We start from the raw sequence: 24,670 nt of genomic DNA, 5'->3' as shown, positions 1-24,670 counted from the left end.
TCACCTTGACCTTCACATATAACTATGACCTTGACCTTCTGATATTTGAAAGGTCAAGTGGTCCTGAGTTGAATGGTGGTAGTCCCATGTCTCTACGACTTCCGGATCTCAAGTTTGATATTGCATCATATATTTGATGATGAATTGTTACCTTGGTGAACTTTGAATTTCTTCCAATTCTTTTCCTATAATGTTGTCCTTCAACTGTAGATCATTTATCATTCAACAGATTTGAAATATCTATTGTCGTTTTAGATATAATGCAGTTTGAAATTTTGCAAGCGGAGGCATGTATATCTGAATCAACAAGAGCTTACTACTTAAAAAGTTTTATAAATTGAAGAGGTTAACATAGTTATATGTTTGACCAAATACCAAAAACATTCCATGGGAAAAAACACCAAAAAAACAATTTGAAAATTTCAAGTTTTGCATAGCTTTGTAAGTTTCATAACTTCTATTTATATAGTTGATATTGCATCATTATTTGCACTTTGTCAAATGGGGTCATCTGATATATCAAATTGAAGGTCTTTATAAACTCTACTTAAAAATGAAAATTTTAAACCCCTTTTTCATCCCAGGGGGATGGGTGGAGTCATTTAGTGCAAACATTCAAATTTCTCAGACGGTAAGGCTGTCGCATATCAAATGAAAAAACATAAAGTGTACATTTCAAATTTCAAATTAACGTCCCTTAAAAATGGGTTGGATGGGGTCATTGAGTGCAAAACATACATTTTCTTTTAAGATAGGGTTGTTGTATATCAAATGAAAGGTCATGATGTGTATATTTGAAATATCAAATTCCTGCCTCCAAAAATTACTTGGATAGGGTTATTAAGTGCAAAAAATCAAACTTTCTGGAACATGGCCTTGTCGCATATCAAATTAAAGCTAATCTACGTAGTGTTATTTCTAAAAGCGGAAAGCTTCGGAAGGTATGCTTGTCGTATATCAAACGAAAGGTCGTACAAGCTACATTACGAAAACATCACTTTTACAGGAAAGACCTTTCAATTGTTTTACAAACAATTGAGATACTAGTTTATTTTTTTTCTTCTTCAATTTTAATACCTTAAAATCAAATCTTAGATTTGAGTGGACTTTTGTTAGGTTATGCTCAATGGTGGCCGGAGGTTGACGTGTCTGCCCAGCTGTACAGCTTTTATTAAAACATTATGTTATAATTTTGCTCTTAGGTTATTAAAATGATTCTTTGCATGGTCATATTATTACACTGTAAATAGATCTATGCATTAATTTTATAAATTGTGAGAAATTCCTAACAATAATTTAGGGGAGATATTTAAATTTTATGTCCCATCGACATTGTCCCGTTGTCATACAGTTACTTCTTGTTGAAAATATCACACAGATTTTCCTCCTATTGAATAAAATTAGCATTTCATAGTATAAATTTAAAAATGTTTATGTAGGGATGTATTCTTGTTAATTATTGGTGTACAAATGAATTACGACCGTTTATACGAATTTTTATCACGACAATGAGGTACAACAATTCTTATATTTCCTCTTATTACACTTATGTAATGTGATATTATTCCTTAAATATGGGGTACATTCACATATATCTTAGTTGCCTTTTATAAGAATAACAATTTAAGATTTAAAACTAGTTTATGTTTCACAGTTTTTTGTTCATAAAATCCAGAAGCTGTTATAACTGTTTGCAATCTGTTTTGCTATGTCATGAAAGACAGAATTTTGGAAATTATGTAAGGCACCTGAATTAATGCCACTCATCATACAATGACTAAAATTGAGTCTTTAACTAGGATAAGGAAAAGTAAGCAGTAATCTGTAGGGTACTGTTTTAAAGTATTAAAATGGAAATGGGGAACATATCAAAGAGACAGCAATTGACCAAAGAGTAAAAATACATATTGAAGACCTGCCCAAAATTGGGTCTTCAATACAGCAAGAAACTACTGTACTGGGAGATGGGCTTTTAGGAGATAACTGTATTGTATTGCTCCGACGGCATCAATTGGGAATTTGATGGTCGCAAATTAAGTTTACTGGCGATGCGTTAGCGAGACAGTAAACGGGTATTTGCGACCATCTAATCCCCAATTGATGCCGTCAGAGCTTAAAATACAATATTGTTATCTCCATTCTAATGAAACTGGCAGAAATCAACGTTAAAACATGTAATTAAAATTTGTCATATGACGTCTGCACTTGCGCGAAAGTCCCATAACATCAATTGTCAATTGATGCCATGTAAATAAATGACGTTATCCAATCAAAATGAACATTACAAACGTTGTTGCATTAGAATGACAGCTAGCCCCTTAATAAAAATGTGAACTAAAGTTCAGTATATCAATTATTTAAATAATCGTCTAACCAACAACATCAACAACACCACTCCACTCCATGGCCGGGTATCTTAATTCTCTGATGAGTTTTTACAGTATTTCAGAATTTTCTAGTTTGTACATGAGTTCTATATATTTTGATTTGTTGTAGATATGACAGAAGGGGAAGACAAATCTGTCAGTGAATCGTTACGACAGGCAGCAAGTCAAGGTCAGTTTGATCTAGTGAAAGAACTTGTAAAAACTGGTGCCAAGTTCAGTTCTGATCAAGTAAGTATATGCCTTTAAGGGCATACGATACAGTTTTGATTCTGTATTTACAAGTTCATGAAAATTTGCATATAGGCTATTTTTTACCTGATTAAATCAAATATGTAATAAAAAATATACCTTCATGTGCTACTTTCTGAGTAAAATGAGGTTGAAATTTTGTATATTTGCTCGAAATTCAGATTTTTGGCCGTAATTTCTTTTTTAAAAGAAAGACATAACTTTTTTGTTATAAAAGATAAAAACAAATTGTTTTTTGTTAAATAATCGGTAATTTCTGTATTTTATAAATATCTTTAAAAAATATGCAATTTAAATTTTTATTCAGAAATAGCTTATATTTATCAAATGTTCATGAATTGAGGAAACATGTAATTTTTTACTGCATGTTTATCACAATTAAAAAATCCTCTATTTACAGTTTTTTAAAATTTGGATCACATAATCTCCCTTCAAAATGAAACAAAATGCCGTTTTGAAAAATAGGGGTCCATGAACTCGTTTTCAAATTAAATCAGTTTGAATGATAAAAATCAGTCGAAAAATGCATCTTTTACCGATATGTCACAGTTTGACGTCGCGAAATTAACAAATTATGTTAGCAATGTCATAACCTTCCCTGTAACTGTATCGTATGCCCTTAAGAACACTCATATTTTAATGATCTGAAGTCTGAGATTTCTTTGAGTATTTATTATTACGATTGGTGAAAACTGGACAAATGTGAGATTTTTAGGATTTCTATATTTTTTTAAGATTTTTTTGTACCTTTATTAGTTTGCCAATGTTTAAGATGTTTGCTTGAATAAATGGAAATACCGGGTACAAAAGCATGTTTTTGAGTTTTACCCTTGCAATGCCATGTATTTTAAGAAACCTCCTTCATATATATCTCAATTTTAAACATTTCAAATTGACAAAATTAGTAGACCATCTAAGAATCCACTAAAATTATGGATATCTAGAAGTTACCAAATAGTCAGTGTTCAACAGTTAGACAGGTGCCTATATTATGTAATAATGTACTGAAACTATTAAATGTCCTTAAATCGAAAAAAAAAAGGACCAAAATGCGGTTAAAGTTGCAAAAGTCAGGAAAATGTTTTTTTGTTTTCCTCTCTCACACAATATTACAATCTTGTCTAGTCACAGAGAGGGATAACAAAATTTAAGTAAATTGTCCCTGACTCCTTGTACAATTATTTATGGATTCTTGTGATACAAAAACACACCTAAAAACAGAAAAAAACATACGATTATTGTCTGTTTAAGGTGGAACATAATCTTCCGATTTGTTGATAATGGCTAATCATAAAGTTTTCTACTAGGGGTGTTATGGGTTCTTTATTGCTTCCTACGTACCCTCGTCAATTACATCGTAATAAACTTCGTTCCGTCAAATAAAAAGAATGTGACAACAAGGGACATTTACTTGAATTCAGTGATTAAAATGTTCAATTTAAAGTTTCCTATTAAATTTATTGTATATTTGACAAGTCTCATAATGTGACTTTATTAAAAGGATAATATAAAAGGGTGCAAAAGACAGTTTTTTTCAACAAGACCCCAGGTGTATTGATTTTCATATAATGACCAGTGTTGGAATATTATAATTAACAATATAATAACCTTTTTCTTATCCTGGGCTGGTGAATGACAACTTGGATTAAGATATTATGATTAGAAATTTTGGATATGTGTTTAATACATACCCCCTAGGAGGTGGGTATAAAAAAGAGTTGGAGGTTAAGTGGTAGTTAGTTCGTTGTATTGAATAAAGCTGTAGAAGTAGATATCTTCAAGGGTGTCTGAGACCTAAGCCAGCGAGTTATTTGTAGAACCTACTATCAGGGGTCAGGGTCAGCAGTTTTCAATTTTAACCATTTTTTTAGAAGCTTTATATAAGATTTTAAATTACAAAGGATTAAGGCAAAGAAAACGTAAATATTGTACATGTTTAAAAAAAACTTACTTTAAATAGTTAGTTTTTGGTTGTGTACTTGGAGCATATGAAAAGAAATGACTATATTATTTGATGTTTTCAGTGACTGTTTCTTATGTTTGGAAATATAATGTTTATACGTCACATTCTATTTACTTCATTGAGTCTTTTAAAAAGCCATAACTGTTTAGATTTCAAGCCATTAGAACTGATACGAAATTATCATATTATACTTGGACTGGTGTATAATCTAAAATGCTACAGATCCATTTAATTAAGGAAACCAGAAATAATTTTGGTATTAAAAGAGAGGAAATGTTTTTTCAATTCCCTTTTTTGTCCAAAAACAATTTTACTGATACTAACTTAAAAAAACAATGAAAGAGCAATTTGTTTAGTCATTTATATGAAGTGTAGTCTTTCAATTAGCAACCAAATTGTACAGGCCTTAAGTAAAATTCTACTGATCCGCTGTAAAGTATCTTTGTTTCTTAAATTACCTTTAGTCTGTCATTCATGAAGCGTCCTAGGACTGTCAGCAATTCCATATCTTCCTCTGAATTCACCCCAGTTTTTGAAGAGTAAAAGTAATCTTTAGAAAAGTCTAGTATGCTTTCTAAATAAAGACTCTAGTCAGTGAGTCTTCTCTTCCTTTTCAGTGGCAGATCCAGAACTTTTCATAAGGGGGGCCTGCTGACTGACCTAAGTTGGGGCTCCAATTATGCTTTAGTGATTCCCTATATAATCAACCAAAATCCCCCCCCCCCCTTTAGTCTTACAGATTTGCCTATGCTTTTCTTTGGTATTGTCAGTTGTCTTTCTCCAACTTATGGCTTTAAATGTTAAGCCTCCTTTTCTATCTTTTCTGTTACTTTATTCTGCAGTTTTCTTAAATAACCGCTTTAAACATACCTTTATTATCCATCACAACAAATGAATGTACTGTTTTGATGAAAATTTTAATATCAAAATCTCATTTCGTCATGTGATATTGTCCTACTGATATAAATAAAAGCAAGTACTGTTTTGATGAAAATAATAATATTGAAATCCCCCTTTTGTCATGCATTGGGTTTTAAACAGTGAATCCTTTTCATTCTTCGATGTATTAAAAGGGTGCATTTGATTCATACCTAAAATATGTATAAGTCTCCCAGGGCCTCATCAGATTGAATTTACTATTATCTTTAGGATTAGTTTAGGACACATGTTATATATCTTTGTCAATGAATTAGTAAGAAGTAATTAAAAAATACTTTCTTCTTATCACTCACACCAGCATGCTGTTATTCAGGAAACATTTTTCTCTTTTTTTATCTGGTTTAAATTAATTGTGTACTGGTATAGATGTTCTTGGTGACCCAGAAAGCACTGTATTCAATAAAATTTGATATAATTGTATTTGTAATAAAGAAATGAACATGCTGGTTAATTTCATTGAATTTTTTAACTGAAATCAATACTAATAACTGACAACAGATGTGTTTTTTTAATAATGTATGATTGTAAACAGGATTTTTAAGATGAACACTTTTTGATTTCAGATTTAATAATTTTATTACCTCCCTTGCTATAAACTCAAAACAGTAAATTTTGAGTTTTCTTTTGCAATATGATAACCATGATAACAAGTCTCACTGAATTTTAAGAAATATACATTGACAGTCCATTTTGAATTTACACTAGATACACATGGCACTTCTAAGCTACATCTTTTTTTATTTTCTCAAGTTTTGGAATGGATATATGTTTCCATTGATCATGTGTTCCTCTAAACTTGAACTTTAAGTTATCAATACTGTTGTGTCATTATGGTTTTATGAAAGTTTAGAATATTTGAATACCTGATAAAATTTATCACTTTTTATATATTCCAATACTTTTTATATATTCCAATACTTTTTATATATTCCAATACTTTTTATATATTCCAATACTTTTTATATACTCCCAATACCTTTTATATATTCCAATACTCTTTATATATTCCAATATATGAATATTGAGGTCTTGAAAATTTCAAAAAATCATTTCTATAGTTGTCAAAACAGTAGAGGAATAATTTTCCGTGTTTGCATTTTATGACGTAGTTTTTTCTATATAATGTCAGGGTAAAATATAATTCAGACTCTTCTCTTTACAAGATTTTTAGGCATTATATTAATCGGGGCCTACATATGGATTGCACCTGTTTACATAGGGAATGAATAATTTTCTTTCTCAGTAAAAAGTTTGATTCAAAAACAGAAGTATAAAGAGAATTAATCATAGTTAGATTTAAATCGGGATTTATCCTGTATGGAAAGGGATTTCGAAAAGAAATAAAAAAAAATGATTAAACGCTACATAGCTGAAATGATGAGAAATAGATTATAACTGTTATGTGTAAATTTGACGTGTACCAAGTCACATATTTCTACGTTAGAATTAGTTCTGCTGTGTCCGAATAAAACAGAGGATTTTTACCCCCTGTGTTTAAGGAAGTCTTTGTCAATGTTTAAAAGTATGAAAAAATCATCAGCTTTCTAAATTATCCAATTATTGAGAATACAAATTCCGATGAAGATTTTGGAAAGTTGGCCTTGTGTGACATTATTATTTAAGATATTATGTTGGTGTCAGAAGTCAGACCCCTAAAATATTTTTCCCACTAAAAATCTTTTTAGTGTTTAGAGAGACATTCAAGTTAATCTTCAGAGAGTGAGTCATATAAAGTTCACTAAGCTGTACTTTTGTTACTGGTGTCAATGAGTACATGTACTATGAATTTTGTACTTTTGTGACTTATATCATGTATATATGGTACTGTTAATTATATTTGAAGGATCGTTCTTGATCGGGGCTTTGGTATTTGGTTTTTGGTTCGAATTGTTTCACTTTGTCATTTAAATTAATTATATAGCTGAGTCTGACTACATGAAAAATCAGAAGCATAGTTGTTTCTTTGCCTCATCATTCTTATGTCTTTGATGGGAAATTGTCTTTGTAGTATTGGCAATAAAACCATGGCATCTCCATATTTGATATTTTTAAGGAAAACATGCGGGAAACCAATTTTTGTGGTTAATTTCTTAGTATAGGAAAATATCTTGTACTTAAAAAAATAATTTAAAGAATATACCTGATGCTTCGATAGATTCAAAATTATAAAACCAAAAAATGACATATACCCTAAAAAAGTTAAATTGTCTCTGACCAAGAAAATTGTTTTCCAATGAAAACAAATGATCCACCTAATTAGCCTAGGATCAGTATGTACCTTTAAGAGGGGCGTTAAGGGGCCCCCGTATCAGCACAAAGGAACGCAAAATAAAATTGCCATTTCATGATGAATGAACAATTAAAAACCTCTTGCAAGTTGATTTTTTTACCAATTTCACTAAACACAGTGAAGAACAAACCTTTTTTACAGCTGCACGTGAAATAAAAATGCCAAAAAATGTTGCACGAAAATGACCCTTTTTAACCACCTTTTATAACAGTGTACTCCTTCATTATCCAAAATTGTTTTCATGAAATATTACCATTTTATTGTACAAAAAACTTAAATTGTTTTGTTGATTTTAATATTGAGCCAGTTATTCTTTCTGAGGTGTATGACTTTGTAATGATGATATTTTGTGTGTTTTAGGAAGGAAGAACAGCTCTCCACTATGCTGCACTGAATGGACATGTAGACATCTGTAAATTCTTACTTCAGCAGGGATGTAGTATTGATGAAAGAGATGTGGTAGGTATTTAGTGTCCTACCTAAGTCAAAATATAAGGGCACAGCTATGCCCTCAAACATTTGGCTTTCTGTTTGCACTTCTCTGCTTTTTTGGCACTGCCCTTTCAATTGTTGCGTTCTAAAGCAGCTTTTGGAGTGAGTTTCATCATGAAAAGGAACACCATAATGAGGTGTCCAAAATCTAGTTGATGTATTATGTCAGCTTGATTGTTTTAAAGTGGTGTTAAATTTGTCAATTTCTGCAGTGATCTTATTTTTCCCACACATGGTCATGTCATAATTATACTTACGCAACGGGTTGCGGAGGGTATAATGTTTTTGACCCGTCCGTCCGTCAGTCCGTCCGTCAGTCCTGTTTCTTGTCATCGCAACTCCTCTCAAACCACACAACAGAATTTCACGAAACTTTTCAGATAATAAGGACATACTATGTAGTTGTGCATATCGACGGGAAATTGCGATTCAATTTTTTTTCTAGGAGTTCCGCCCCTTTGAACTTATTTACTTTAATGTACTACTGCAACAGTTTGTCCAGTGACAATATGAAGACGTGGGGTATGTGAGCGTGCTCACAAAGGTTCTTTAATTTTATCTGTGTTGGATAGAAATCAACCTTATGCAAACAAATATCAATCCATCTGTAAAAAATCTCTACAGTAAGTATGTAACTGTTTAAAATTTAGTTGTTATACAAACCCTACAAAACAGACCAAGATTCATCTTTTATATTATTTTTGAATGTTTTAAAATTACCAAATGCTTATACATGTACAATCAAAATCTACCTGTCCCAACTAACAGCTAGAACTGACAAATTCACAACCAAAATATAGCTGTCCCAACTAACAGCTAGAACTGACATTAATATACAACCAAAATATACTTGTCCCAACCTAGCTGCTCCAATGAACAGGGAACAGCTAGAACTGACAAATTTACAACCAAAATCTAGCTGTCCCAGCTAACAGCTAGAAGTAACAAATTTACAACTCTCTGACACATACTTGTATTTGCATCATACATATATAAGGAATTATTACCTAAATCTATTGATTACAAATGTTTTCAAGGATCACTGTTATGTAAAAAAAATAAGAAGAAAAGATTTGGAATTCATATTCACAGTAATGAATTTGTGAAGTGTTTGACCTATACAAATTTGTGGTTAGTGTCAGTATTTTCATAGCATTGGCAGATAGAACGAAATTTCTCTACTCAGGTATATAGAATTACCTGTATTTCTGTAATTATTTTCTGATTAGTTAAACACTTATCTGAGAGGGTTATAACAGTACAAGGACAAAGAATTGTCTTTTTTTTTTACATTGAGACCAAGAAACGGGATATGTTACACCCCATTTTTGTTAGTTCAGAGTTTTGATTAGTTGTTGAAAAATTCTTATGAAACATCTTTAAATGTATTGTTGACTTAAGACAGATGAAGAAATTTAAGATCTGTGATCTTTTGCTAACTGTTATATGTAGGAGGAAATATTGTACATTCTTTTAAAGGGTCTGGCTGATAATTGTAAAACAATCTAAAATGTGATACTTTAAAATTTTAGTTGCAATTCAAGGACTTTTTGAAAATGACCCTGGTGCAAAATGACGTCATGACAAATTGGCTGTACCTCTTTGCCCAACTCTTAATATTTTTTGTCTCTTTTCAAACCTGTATGTTGCTATCATTTGATTTCTTGACAGTATTTTATATAAAAGAAAATCTTGTAAGAAGAGAAAAGTTTGACTTCAAACATATCATATTCGTGTGATATTATATTACATGTTGTCAGAAATATCAGCTGATTTAAATGTCCAGTGGTAGCTGCATGTGCAGGGTAGAATTAGAGAATCAATAGCTGTACTGTAAATTATTCATGTCATAATAATGAGGATAATTAAAATAAGGCGAAATTTATCTTTTACGGAAATTGAAGATGATACATTATTTTGTATTGCTGTATGAAGTTAAGGTCATATTAAAGTGATGCATAGTGAATTGAGTACTTTATATTGACCTTGCTTAAAGGTGTAAAAAAGATGAAAACCTTGAAAATGTCAAAATAGTAGGAAAAAAGTACTGTTTTTTTTAGTTTCAATATATATTGAAACTAAATATCTGGTATTTCTCAAGATCTTTGTCAATTCTATAGCCTTTCCCACTCAGACCAAAGACTTTAAACAGGTTTTACATGATGGTCTTTTTATAACATGCTTGCCTTGCTTGCAGAAGGTAGTGCAATGGAACATCAGCCAGTTCAAAACATTAGACTTGAAAATTGGTATTTGCTCCTCTGCTCAGCACACGACATTGAGGAATAAGAGCAAATAAAGACTGGTCAGCTTTTTGTCAGAAAATTGTGTCCAAGTAGGATGAATTTCATGATTATGTATAGCCAATGATATTTTGACCAAATGACATACATTTTGTCACCTTATGGTCATCAACAATGAGCAAAACCAATACCACATAGTGAGCATATGTTCCTCTAGTTCAACTCCTGGAACCTCCCTCTGGATCCCCAACTGACATGTAATTTGCTGCTGAACATTTAAAACTATCCATTTATTATATAAACATGATCACACTCTGCATGGTTATATTGCAAGCATACCTGCACATTTTTAGGCAAAGTTAAAGATTCACATCAGATTAACCAAGTATTTTTTATTTAATTTATTAGATAAAAGTTAAGTCAGCTGTATTTCATATATTTTAATCCATTTTATTTGACAATGTAATGAAATTGACAAATATCCCTTATTACATGCAGTTGCACTTTTGCTGCATAAGATGCGATTTACTTTGTTATGCTCTGATAGTTTTAGAAGTTTTATTACAATTCTGTGCATTGTAATCTCTCAAGTTTGACATACCAATATATTCTATTCTATTCAAATGGTAATTTCTTAATTCTAATTCATGCAACTTTAATTGGAGGATTGAAATGGGGTTTTGGTTGACAATTGTTAAATAAAATTTAAATACATAGGTGAAGATTTATTTGAAATTTTAAGATATAGGATATGATAAAACAAGACAAATGTATCTTCTCTGATTTGAATTTAAAATAAATATTTTCTTCCTGGGCTGATTGCTCTTGGGTAATTTTTTTTAAGACAAAAGTTATATCATAAGATTTCTACCACTTTTGGTCTTTTTTTGTGCATCCTTGAAGATTATTACTTGTTGAATGTGTTGTATATATGTGAACTATAGAATTGCAGTATGTTTATATGACCTTTATAGATTGCTGTTCAGTAGGTATGAGCTCTTAGTCTGGCTCTGTGTTGCACACTTTGATCAATAATGGTTTACCTTTTACAAATTGTGACTTGGATGGAGAGTTGTCTAATTGGCACTCATACCGGCCACATCTTCATATATCTATATAAACTTCCTATGTGATTTTAATGAATTTGATAATTTTACTGAGTTATATATATAATAATGTGTATATAACCCTCATTTTTAGCTCACCTGGCCCGAAGGGCCAAGTGAGCTTTTCTCATCACTTGGCGTCCGGCGTCCGTCGTCGTCCGTCGTCCTGCGTCCGTCGTCGTTAACTTTTACAAAAATCTTCTCCTCTGAAACTGCTGGGCCAAATTATTCCAAACTTGGCCATAATCATCATTGGGGTACCTAGTTTAAAAATTGTGTGGCGTGACCCCGCCAACCAACCAAGATGGCCGCCACGGCTAAAAATAGAACATAGGGGTAAAATGCAGTTTTTGGCTTATAACTCAAAAAACAAAGCATTTAGAGCAAATCTGACAATGGTATAAATGTTCATCAGGTCAAGATCTATCTGCCCTGAAATTTTCAGACGAATCAGACAACCAGTTGTTGGGTTGCTGCCCCTAAATTGGTAATTTTAAGGAAATTTTCCCGTTTTTGGTTATTATCTTGAATATTATTATAGATAGAGATAAACTGTAAACAGCAATAATGTTCAGCAAAGTAAGATTTACAAATAAGTTAACATGACGGAAATGGTCAAATGACCCCTTTAGGAGTTATTGCCCTTTATAGTCAATTTTTAACCATTTTTTGTAGATCTTAGTTATCTTTTACAAAAATCTTCTCCTCTGAAACTGCTGGGCCAAATTAATCCAAACTTGGCCATAATCATCATTGGGGTATCTTGTTTAGAAATTGTGTGGCGTGATCCCGCCAACCAACCAAGATGTCCGCCACGGCTAAAAATAGAACATAGGGGTAAAATGCAGTTTTTGGCTTATAACTCAAAAACCAAAGCATTTAGAGCAAATCTGACATGGGGTAAACATGTTCATCAGGTCAAAATCTATCTGCCCTGAATTTTTCAGGTGAATCGGACAACCTGTTGTTGGGTTGCTGCCCCTAAATTGGTAATTTTAAGGAAATTTTCCCGTTTTTGGTTATTATCTTGAATATTATTATAGATATAGATAAACTGTAAACAGCAATAATGTTCAGCAAAGTAAGATTTACAAATAAGTTAACATGACCGAAATGGTCAGTTGACCCCTTTAGGAGTTATTTCCTTTTAAAGTCAATTTTTAACAATTTTTTGTAAATCTTAGTTATCTTTTACAAAAATCTTCTCCTCTGATAATACGTGGCCAAATTAAACCAAACTTGGCCACAATCATCATTTGGGTATTTAGTTTTAAAAATGTGTGGCGTGACCCCGCCAACCAACCAAGATGGCCGCCATGGCTAAAAGTAGAACATAGGGGTAAAATTCAGTTTTTGGCTCATAACTCAAAAACCTAAGCATTTAAAGCAAATGTGACATGAAGTAAAATTGTTTATTAAGTAAAAATATATCTGCCCTGAAATTTTCAGATGAATCAGACAACCTGTTGTTGGGTTGCTGCCCCTGAAATGGTAGTTTTAAGGAAATTTTGCTGTTTTCGGTTATTATCTTGAATATTATTATAGATAGAGATAAACTTTAAAATACAATAAATGTTGGCAAAGTAAGATCTATAAATAAGACCAAAATTGTCAGTTGACCCCTTTAAGAGTTATTGCCCTTTATAGTCAAGTTTTAACCATTTTTTCGTTAATCTTAGTAATCATTTACAAAAATCTTCTCTGAAACTACTAGGCCAAGTTAATTATAGATAGAGATAATTGTAAGCAGTTAGAATGTTCAGTAAAGTAAGATGAACAAACACATCACCATCACCAAAACACAATTTTGTCATGAATCCATCTACGTCCTTTGTTTAATATTCACAAAAACCAAGGTGAGCGTCACACCGGCTCTTTAGAGCCTCTAGTTATGTTTTCTATGATCTAAATATGTTTAGAACCACATACTAAATAAGAAATAGGAGTTAACTGAATAAAAGTATATTGCGGAATAGACATGAATAGTAAGGCATAACTATAAGTAATTAGCAACATTTATTATTGTACATTTGAAATATATTATTGTAAAATTGAGAATGGGAATGGGGAATTTGTGAAAGAGAAAACAAATGGACCAAAGAGCAGAAAACAGCCTTCCTATTAACTAATTTTTGTGAACTGTAGAGAGAAGTCCAGAGAGCTGTTATCCTCCCTCCCCAAATACCTCAGAGATATTTCTAATTCCTTCTTCTGTCGAAACTTGAGCAGATTTTTATACAATGGTAGATTAAACATCAGAATGATCGGTCAAATAGTCTCATCATAAAACTCTAATGTAATTCTGTATCATTTGAATTGGTCAAAAGCCAACTGCCCAGTACAAATAAAAGTATTCAACTACACAAACGTTTCTTTGTATAAAACTCGATTTAATACACCATGTGAAAAGTAACACCTTATTCTAAATTTGATTAAAGTCAACAAAAACTAACCTTATCATTGTTATTTGACATCTTTAAGTGTATAATGAAAATCGCCCAGGATTAAAACATTTTTGCGATGATACGCTGAAATATAATTATAACCACATTAGTGAGGAGAAAAGTGCCTGGATTCCATAAAAACTATTATTTTCCAGGGATTATGAACAGTTATAATTAATCTGTATTCACATTATAATGTATAGTATAGTTTCTGTGACTGCATTGAAATTTAAAACGTCATAACTCTGAACTCTATATATCACTGTAAATTGTTTAACTCACTGTTCCTCTGTGCTGATAAATTAAGATGTATGAAAAACTTATTGAATAATATTCTTGATATTGATAATATATTACTCCTTTGATGAAGCAGTACGAAATCTTTGATTTAAATCTTCAAAAAAAGCTAAAGAAATTTCTCAAAATTTATACAACCTAAACATTTATGCATAGAAAAATGATCTAATTTAGTTATGGTTTATTTTGAATCAAAAGTTTTGGAGGGACTGCAAATTTTAAATAACTGTACTTTTGTCAAAGATTTAGTTTCTGTCATCCGTAACCTAGTAGAGCACCTACAATAGTAGAGGTGCATTATGTTTTTTTGGTCTGTGCATCTGTTTGTTCATGGTTATTTCATTAGAAAGTTACTATGAAATATAATTACTGCTACATTGACAACACCACTTAAGTAAACTGCATCTTTTATTGTCGACATGTTTTTCCGATTAGATCGTCATCAGAACAAAGTATACAAAATTAGAACCCCTGAAGTACAAAAAACCTGTATCTTGTATGTGACGCCATAATAGTGTTTAGTATAAAATATAAGGTAACAAATAATCCTAAAGTACATTTTTGTTAATTTAAAAGTATATTAAACTTAAGATACAGGTTAATAAAAACATTTTTATTACAAATATCATTAGGAATTATTAATATGTCATTATAGCATGGTTCATTATTTACCAATTTATGAGGATTTCTATTGATCTTACAACTACAGTGTCAAAAATACCATATTTATATATTAGATACACCTTGAGGGAGTAAAATAATGTATACACTTTTTACAAAAAAAAAAGTTGAAGTGATATACTTTTAAGGATATATTCAGGTATGCAAAAAATAGGATTTTTTGTCACTCTATAAGTATGAGAAGGGTTGCAAAAAACATAGACATACTGAGTGTTTGTCAATGGTTGTCTGTTTGTCAAGCTATTGTTAGCAAAATGTGAATCATTTTTGATTGATTCTCTTGTTTTTAGGAGTTATGGTCCTTGGAAATATTTATTACATTGAAAACATTTAATTTAATGACTTAAATTCAAGCCTAATTTTTATGAAATTTCTATCAAAAGTTTATATCTAGTGTGTAAATTGTTTTAGATTCGTTCTCAAATCAATTCTAATTAACTTAAATGACAGGAGTTATGTCCCTTTTAAATATGATCAATATTATATCACATATTACAGGAGTTCTGCCCCTTCAGGAAGTAAAACATATATATGGAAAATTTCAAACTCAAATAGTCACTTTCTTATAGGAGGTTTATTAGATAGTTTCAAAGAACTAATAAAAATATATATTGTGAATTATCAGATAAATAATGTGCATCAGAGGACAAGACAATGTAACCCTCTGTTCTTTTATGTCTTTATTTATAAAATAAAAGAAGGTATGGGGTATATATATCAAGGAGAAAACAACCCAAAACACTAAACATAGGCATTTAGACAAGAGAGGATATCAATTAAATGACTTCCTAATGATTTATAAGCCAATAAGGAAATATTGTAAATGCATAATATCTTGTACTCTTAACCCAAGATTGATTGAAGTATAAAATTGAAATGAATTTTCATGTTCATTTTATTAAATATTAAAATTAGTTAAAATTTTATCATCAGATGAAATTACATTATGTGAAATGTATATCAAAACACTTAATGACTTATCAGAAGCTTGAATCTAACGAATGACTTTTAAAATAGTTTTGTTATTACTTTTCTTTGGATAAAATTTAATAAAGTGCTTATTGTATTTTAGTGAATTTATTACACTACAACCTATTTTGAAGGATCAAATTGGTATAAAAATTCTTTATTTTTTTTCTTCACCTATTCGGAATATGATATGAAATATTTTGACTTCAAGTTAGATGAATCCATGATAACCAAATTTTGTAATAAAATAGTCCATATATATATCTAAAGTTTATAACCATTGTGTGCTGTTACTCAGCATTTTGACATTAAATACATTATCTTAAAAAGAATTCATAACATACAAATATGTAAATTATATAAAAAAAAAATTAAAAAAATACATAAGTTTTCACAAAACAAAATAACCATTTTTTTTTAAATCTGTAGAAAAACATCTTCATATTTAAAAAAAACTACATGGCAAGTTTTTAATGCATAAAACAGTTTATTTGGAATACAATATATATACTGGTAATGATTATAATAATATAAATCAATTTGTTGACCACCTTTTAGAATATTAACCAGTGCTTTTTAGTTCAACTTTAAAAATTAAAAGCAATAATAACGTAAGACATAAAAGGTTCTTTCATTGATTTTAGTAGAAAGTTCTTTTATAAAAAAAACACTTTCCTATTTAAAATGAATTAAGTGCAGGTCATTTTTCAGTTTAATCATCAATTATGTCAGTTTATGATATTGATATCATATGCTAAATAACACGGAAATGGCGTAAATAATTCAAAACAAGGTATATTAAAGGTGAGGTTTCAGTCGAATAGTATGAATAGTGTCTTAAGATTTTTGAAATCTGTTAGTCACATACATTACTGATAAAAAACCTGTGTTGCACCTCTAGAATATTTGATAAAAATTATGTGCATCTAACTGGATTTGATCAAATTTCCATGTGGCGTACAGGAATTTCATTAAAATTTTCTGTATGATGCTCAGGCAGGGTAAAATATATATATTAAAATTAATTTGGATTTGATTTAAGTAAAAACACCTTCTTTTCTGTAATATTAGAAAGGTTACCTATACTCGTATGGCTTGCTTGTCAAGTGGCAAACACGCTCATTCTCTGGGTATTACAATTCAAACCTCTGTAACTTAATCAGAATACATGTTGGCAATTTTAGATAGTAGGTGTGGTATGGTTGCAAATGAATCGCCCAATGTTACATTATATCCACATAACACCAACTGACAAGGATGTAAAAAAACGCAACAGTAATTGAATATATTCCTCTTTATTCAAAAATCTTCTTTCATTGTGTTGTGACACATACATGTATTTTTGTTTACCATAGTTATATAGTATTTTAAACTTGTTTGTTATTTTGTAGCTTGGTTACACCCCCCTTCATCGTGCAGCCTCCAAAGGACATGTAGAAGCCATAGAATTGCTGTTGACGTCCAAATGTAATGTAGATTCACAGGACGAGGTAATTCAGGACAAACCAATAAACAAACAAATAAACTAACAAACTAACAAACTAGCAAACTAACAAATGGAGCCTTCAACATGCATTAGTATGAAATTAGCTTCAGATGAAAATTTGTGGCCAATAATTTACTCTCTGTTGAAAAAAGAATGTGGTATGATTTTCAATTAGACATTTATTTACTTTCAAAATGTTGCAGATTTAAGAAACAGTAGGTAAGCTGTATAGCCTTCAATAATGAGCAAACTTCATACTGTAAGATAGTGCTCCAACATTACGAAATGACACCAATGTGTATTCCTAAATCAGGGCCTATTAAAGTTAAATCTTGTTTGTGGCAATCCTTATTATTATTAAAAACTATGCTAACCTTCAGATGTTTTTGTTATTGTTTGTTAACTGTCTCATTGATGTCTTCTTATCATCTCTTTCTCAATCTAAATGTAAAAAACTTGTATGTTTCACCATAAAGGACAAGAATGAGCTCTCAAAATGTCATACTGTCTAAGATTCAATGTAGCAAAGAAAGCACTCCAGACTCAATGGGGTAACAAATAAAATTCAAAGTAGGGTCAATTTTACTAAATTTGAAATAGAACCTTTTTATAAAAATTCCAGACTCTCTTTATTAAAATTTGGTGTCTGGTTTTAAAAAGAGGTTGTAATTATCACTGTTTGATATACATGTAGAAAATAATACCATCATGTTTTATATATAATGTGTAAAACATGTTCAGGTGCTAGATTTCTTATTTTTTGTACCTTATACGTGTCATGTTTCTGATTAGATATTTGTGTCCTGTATTTAAATATTACATAATTCATCAACAAATTGAATTTAAAAGTAAAGTGACTGATAGAAATTGTTTTGTGACGATTTGTTTGCAGTGATTCATGATTTGGTATTCAGTTAGACCAATATACCATCACGTCACGATACATTTCATCTATTACTTGACGTATTATATTCATTTCTTAATTGAATTGAATGGCCTTATTTCCATATTTTAATTTAATTACAAAAATACTCCTATTTTATCATTTCTTTTTATAGAAATACCGTTTAAGATTATATCAGACTGTTTTAATTTAGTTTTGAAAGGGGGATAATTAAAAACGTATAAAAAGTATAATTTATAAATTATCTTTTAAAAATTTAAGATTGTCTGACGTGAGACAAGATAAGACAAATGTTTTATGGGTCTTTACTACATTACCTGGTTTGTTGTTTATCACTGTGTGTATAGGATGTACCCTTAACTTTGTTGAGTAGTTCCTTTGAGGGTGTGACCTGTCAAAATTTTGGTGTAACTTTGTCAGGGAACACTTATAATGTTAGTTTTGGTGTACCCATAGCTATCCTATAACACTGTCATGGTATTATCAATGATGTTGGACACATTTAAATGAAGCGTAATAAAACCGTCCCCACAAAAAATAATAAAGAAAAATAAAGCAGACTGAACAAGGCTTTTATAATTTTTTAACAGAGAAGCCTGAAGAGTATAAAATACTTGGAACTACAAACTATATAAGTAAGGGGAAAATTATGTTTCTGATATAAGGATAACAAAAATTGTAGTTGTTTCAGAGTACTTAAAAAAATCCCACAATCGCTACAATCACTGAACAATATATTCAAGATTAAAAACACATATTAATCTAGGGGAGATAACTCCGGTAGACAATATTTATATGATTTTCAATGCTCTTTAACTTGATCATTGAATGGTTCTGTAATCTGATTTGATTTGAGTGCTTTTGATGAGTCTTAAATGAAACGCTCTTCTGGCTAACTAAATTATAAGATATGAATGTTTGATGAGTTTTAATTTTCTGTTTTCAGCATGGTAATGGTGTCATCCATGAATCAGCCTGGAACGGTTTTAGTCAGACATTAGAACTGTTGATTAAACACCATTGTAATGCTATTCTTACTAATAAGGTAAGAAAATTTCATTATTGTTTTGGCATTTTTGTCTCACCTAGGATGGAATGGGTCTTAAGTGTTGCTTTTCAGGCCACTTAAGTGTGAAATAGAATTGCATGAGAATGGAAATCGTAAATGTGTCAAAAAGGCAACAACCCACCAAAGGGCAGAAAACAGTCATAGACCACCAATGAGTCTTCAACCAGCTAGAAAATCCTGCATCAGGAAGTGGGCCTCAGCTGGCTCCTTAACACAATATGAACCAGTTCAGTGTAAATGGACATCACACTTAACTCCGAAACATATAAATAAAATCTTAAAATTGAAGAAAAAACCATACAAGACATTCAAAGGCCAGAGGCTCCTGATTTTGGGACAGGTGCAAACATGTGGTGGGTTAAACATCTTTAGTGACATCTCAACCCTCCCCCTATACCTCTAACCAATGTAGAATTAACAAACAAAAGAACCAACAAGCAAGACATATATGTGTCAACAGTTTATTAGTTTTAAATCCCTAAATAATGTCAACTGCTGAGAGAAGGGATTCAGTGATCTCAAACTATCTTATCATCCTTGTATTCTTTTGCAATACACAACACAGAATGTACAGTATTCTTATTTTTATACTTTTCAGTCTGGATTTACAGCTCTACATTTAGCCAGTCAGAATGGACACAATCAAAGTGCTCGAGTTCTTTTGTATGGAGGCTGTAATGCAGATCTTAAAAATAATGTAAGCAGAAATAGTCAGACAGATCTGAGCTTCATTTAGCATGTTATACTGTTAGATGTATTTTCCCACTCATTACTCATCAACTTAAATAGTATATATATGTAACACTCACAAACGTGTCCTTCCCCCCAAACGTGTCTTGATTCCCCCAAACGTGTCTTTTCTCCCTAAACGTGTCCGAAATGTACAATATTCCCCAAACGTGTCCGAATTCATAACCCCCAAACGTGTCAGATAAATGTTATTCGCCAAAACGTGTCCGATAAATGTTATTGGCCAAAACGTGTCCAATATTTAACGCCAAAACGTCTCATGTCTTTAAGCGTTAATACATGCATCTCCAAAATAAAATTGCTGATAACGTTTACGGCAATTTTAAAATGGGGACACAGGTGACAAAGTTCTCATTTATTAGCTTTAGTTAATTAAATGTAGGTTTTTAATGAATATCATAATTCAAAATTTAATCTGTAATTGTTAATTAATTTTTGACTGAAATTGCTAACTGTTCTGATGCAAGCATTTCAAACCCATTTAGAGCGAACCTTCACATGATTATAGAGTTGAATTAATTGGTGACTTTGTAAATTATTTTGTACTTAAAAACACAGATGATGCTTTTTATATTTATCCGAATATTGACTGGCGGGCGTTAAGCAGCATTTTTTCTTACTTTTGTTAATAGTTCTCCATCTGAATTTGTGTGTATTTAAACAAAAGTAGACTTTTAATGTACAGAGAAAGGGAAACCTTCATCCGTTGACTGTTAAGTTTAACTAAACATGTTTGCTTACAATTTACATACGACATAGCCGAAATGACGCCCCCACTTTTACCCAGTTTTTTCGGCCGGTTTAAAAAAGTACCTTATCTATGTTTTTAATGAAGTGATAAAATTAGTGTACGTTAATGGAATAGCAATAACCAAATAACTCTTGAAATGGACACGTTTTTGGGATTGGACACGTTTGTGGGTTTGTTGAGAAATGGACACGTTTGGGCGTTTATACAAATCACACGCTTTGGCGATGTTTTTAACTAGACATGTTTTGCAGTTCAGTGACGTCAATGTGGACACGTTTGGGGGAATCGGACACGTTTGGGGGGAAGGACACGTTTCTGAGTGTTACATATATACTGGTATTCTTACACATGATGGTCACATACCAATTTTATTTCTTCAGGGCCTAAGGATTGTTTCCCTATTTTCTCAAGTTTTATATCCAGTCAACACTGAGGTTGTGAGTTCCAATCCCCCTTGTGTGGGTGCACTAGACTCCAATCTTAATTAGCTAGGATTGTCAGTTTTCCTATCGAAGGTCAGTGTTTTTTTCCAGGCACCCTGACTTCCTCCACCACTAAAAACTGACCGCTATGAAATAGCCTAAATACAGTGCTAAAAAGTGACGTTAAAACACCAAAAATCAAAATCAAATCAAGTTTTATAATAAAAAAATCTCAAATTGTTTAAAATCTTTGTATTTCTGATGTTTTTGTTATACAGTTAAATGTCCTGAATATGCATGAAATATTTGTCACTGGGTATTTAATAGCAAATGGCTAGAAATTTATCAGTTTTAAATTGATGCATTTTTAAATCATTAAGTATTAACCCAAAGATATGTTTCACATCAAAAACTCATTAATCTTCCAATTCATTCCATTATTTTGATGTATGACAGTGTATTTTTGTTCACTATCTTTTGAAAAAAATACCATCCTTTATGAAAAGGTTGTTATTTTGTATTTTAGCGGCTAATTTAACAGTTCGATGCAATTTTATTACATAATTACAAGTATAATGTTCCTACTTTGAAATACTACATATACCTGTATTTAATTCAGAGTGTTATTAAAGATGCTTACAAAAAATCTTAAATAAGTCCATAAAAAACTCTTGCATAGAATTCTCAAATGTACATTAGTAAAATTATCAAGTTTTGAAAAGAATTCATCATAAGTACTTTTCAAATGTTCCTCAGAAAGAACTACAATAATACGTTTGTTTTGATCTCTCTACCATGGAACAAAAACATCATTAATTTTCAAGGACATGCATGTACTACTGTACACCTAAAACTTCATTTAAAAGATATTTTCATGAAATAAATTATTTAAGGAACATCTTCAGATTGTTGAAACTTTGTGGATTCTTTATTTTTAATGGGATACCAATTTTTCTTTAATTTTATTAATTTAATGCCAACTATCTTTATTTGTGTGTGATATCCCTCATGAGGGGTGTTGTCCTGAATTTTGATTTTTTTTTTATCATTTTAACTTAAATCCTCCAAACAGGCATTCAAATGAGTTAAAATGGTATCTAAACACAAATATACTGTATACTCGTTGAAACTATACAGTAGTAGATGAAATACACTTATGACAATTTAAGATCCTCTTGAGCTTAAAATCCGCAATGGAGATTTTGAAAAGTTGGCAGGTATGATAATAGATAAACATAAAATGTGGTACTCATCCTATGTGTGTTAGAAATGTAAGACTCATTCGGAGTTGTGAGATGCAGGTCTGGAGTTAGTTTCACAAAAAAAACTGTGGACTAAGATTGTTCGTAAGCCTGAACAATTCAGTATACTTATGTTTTAAGATCAATCTTGATCAGTTTTCTGTATAACTTGCACAAGTTGGAGCTACTCAAATCACCAGAGCACCTGTGTTCATGCTCCTATTTTAATATGCTTAATTTAGCCAAACCATGAGTAGAAGAAAACTTCATATTAATGCAGATCAGTTCTACAATGTAAAACATTTCTATATTTCAGTATGGAGATACAGCCCTCCACACGGCAGCACGATATGGACATGCAGGTGTCACACGTATTTTGATCAGTGCCAGATGTAGGCTCAATGAACAGAACAAGGTATATACCCATTTATGTACAGTTTTTGCCTAATAGAGATGGCAATACTTACATGGAAAATGTTTCTTTAGAATTGATATTGGTAAAATATTCAATGTGATTATTTATGATAGGGGAAATGTAGAAGTAACGGGAATATATAGAAGTGAAGGAAAAATATAGAAGTAAAAAGATGTGGTATGGTTGCTAATGAGAAACTACCAACTAGAGACCAAAGAATGAGGACTTATACAACTAATGCACAGTACAGCCCTCAATCTGTAGCAAAACACATAAAACATATTTTTATAAGATGTTTCAATATATAACATGTATTATGGCAACTGATCATTCATAAAAGTTTTCACAACAAAGAAATGTAAAGAAAAAGTTGCTGACATGTAGCTCTTTGATTTCATTTAAAATTAAGGGACTAAAAATCATATTTGTGTGGCCTTATAATCCAAATTAGAATTTGCTGTATATTTTATTTTAGAATGGTGACACTGCACTGCATATCTCTTCTGCTTTGAAGAGGAAAAAGATTGCTAAACTGTTGGTGGAAGCTGGCATTGATGTTTATATTGTCAACAAGCAAGAGGAAACAGCCATAGATGTGGCTAAACGTAAAGATCACCCTGAGGTCATCATAACAATCACATCACTCTTAAAGGTACGATATGGAAAATTGCATTGTTAGAGTTCTCATTTGTTAATTTTTGTTTTAATTACTGTGGATTCATTATTATTCGTTGGATACCAATATTCGTGGGTTTCGTGGGTATAGGTGAACCACAAAATCAAAAGTTCAACAAATATCTTGTTTTCAATAGGCTTTGTACACAGAGATTGGCAAAACCACGAAATCAAATATCCACGAATATGCAAGTTTTCAGCAATCCACGAAAATTGATATCCACGAAAATAAATGAATCCACAGTACTGTAGATGAAAGTTATATCATAGGTTTATATCAGCAAAGTCTTTGACAGTTTTGAAAATAATCTCAGATCAAATGTTTTAGATGAGTTATGCCCCTTGGAAATATTGATTATAATGGAAGTCACATTGCATTTGCTCTGAAGCCTTCATTTCTCTAAGATATTTATAAAGTCTTATAGAACAAACAAAAAAGTGCTTGTTTTAGTTATTTCCCTTATACCTTGGATAGATAAAATTTGTGTAACACAGTGGACACTGTAACTCTATACTTTCATAGCAGCTTGTGTTGTTTGGTTGCTATCCCATTAATGTATACCTAACATTTCTTTTCAGTATACATAGAACCTTTTATGATGTTTTATAGGTGATTTATTATGTCTTATTTTTTTCAGACCAAAGCTCAGATTCATCCATCACCTAAAATGGTAAATTTCAGTGAAATACCTGTGGATATAGATGGACCTGTCGTAGTCCCTGATGAAGACCTACCTGTACAAAAGACAGAAAAGACTGAAAAAGGCAGCAAATTCTTCTCATTCCTAAAGAAAAAGAAAAAGGTAAACAAAATATATATATATGCAATTGAACAGACAGGAATATGATGATATGCAAATAAATTGACAGGAATATGATGATATGCAAATAAATTGA

General features: G+C 31.1%; 1 protein-coding gene across 2 annotated transcripts in view; it reads left to right on the top strand.

The window, feature by feature from the left end:
- Positions 1–24,670, top strand: part of LOC134686768 (uncharacterized protein DDB_G0287625-like) — an 84,016-nt gene that overhangs the window by 51,698 nt on the left and 7,648 nt on the right. For both annotated transcript variants that reach the window (XM_063546514.1, XM_063546515.1), the window contains exons 2-9: positions 2,497–2,615; positions 8,189–8,287; positions 17,452–17,550; positions 19,397–19,495; positions 20,118–20,216; positions 23,000–23,098; positions 23,574–23,750; positions 24,412–24,576. In XM_063546514.1, coding sequence (XP_063402584.1) covers positions 2,497–2,615; positions 8,189–8,287; positions 17,452–17,550; positions 19,397–19,495; positions 20,118–20,216; positions 23,000–23,098; positions 23,574–23,750; positions 24,412–24,576 — 956 coding nt within the window. The remainder of the gene's footprint in view (positions 1–2,496; positions 2,616–8,188; positions 8,288–17,451; positions 17,551–19,396; positions 19,496–20,117; positions 20,217–22,999; positions 23,099–23,573; positions 23,751–24,411; positions 24,577–24,670) is intronic.

The sequence above is a fragment of the Mytilus trossulus genome, chromosome 10, assembly GCF_036588685.1.
Source record: "Mytilus trossulus isolate FHL-02 chromosome 10, PNRI_Mtr1.1.1.hap1, whole genome shotgun sequence".
In the NCBI taxonomy this organism is placed as follows: Eukaryota; Metazoa; Mollusca; class Bivalvia; order Mytilida; family Mytilidae; genus Mytilus; species Mytilus trossulus.
Note: the sequence above shows the minus strand (reverse complement) of the source record. Positions and strands in the feature narration are given on the sequence as shown.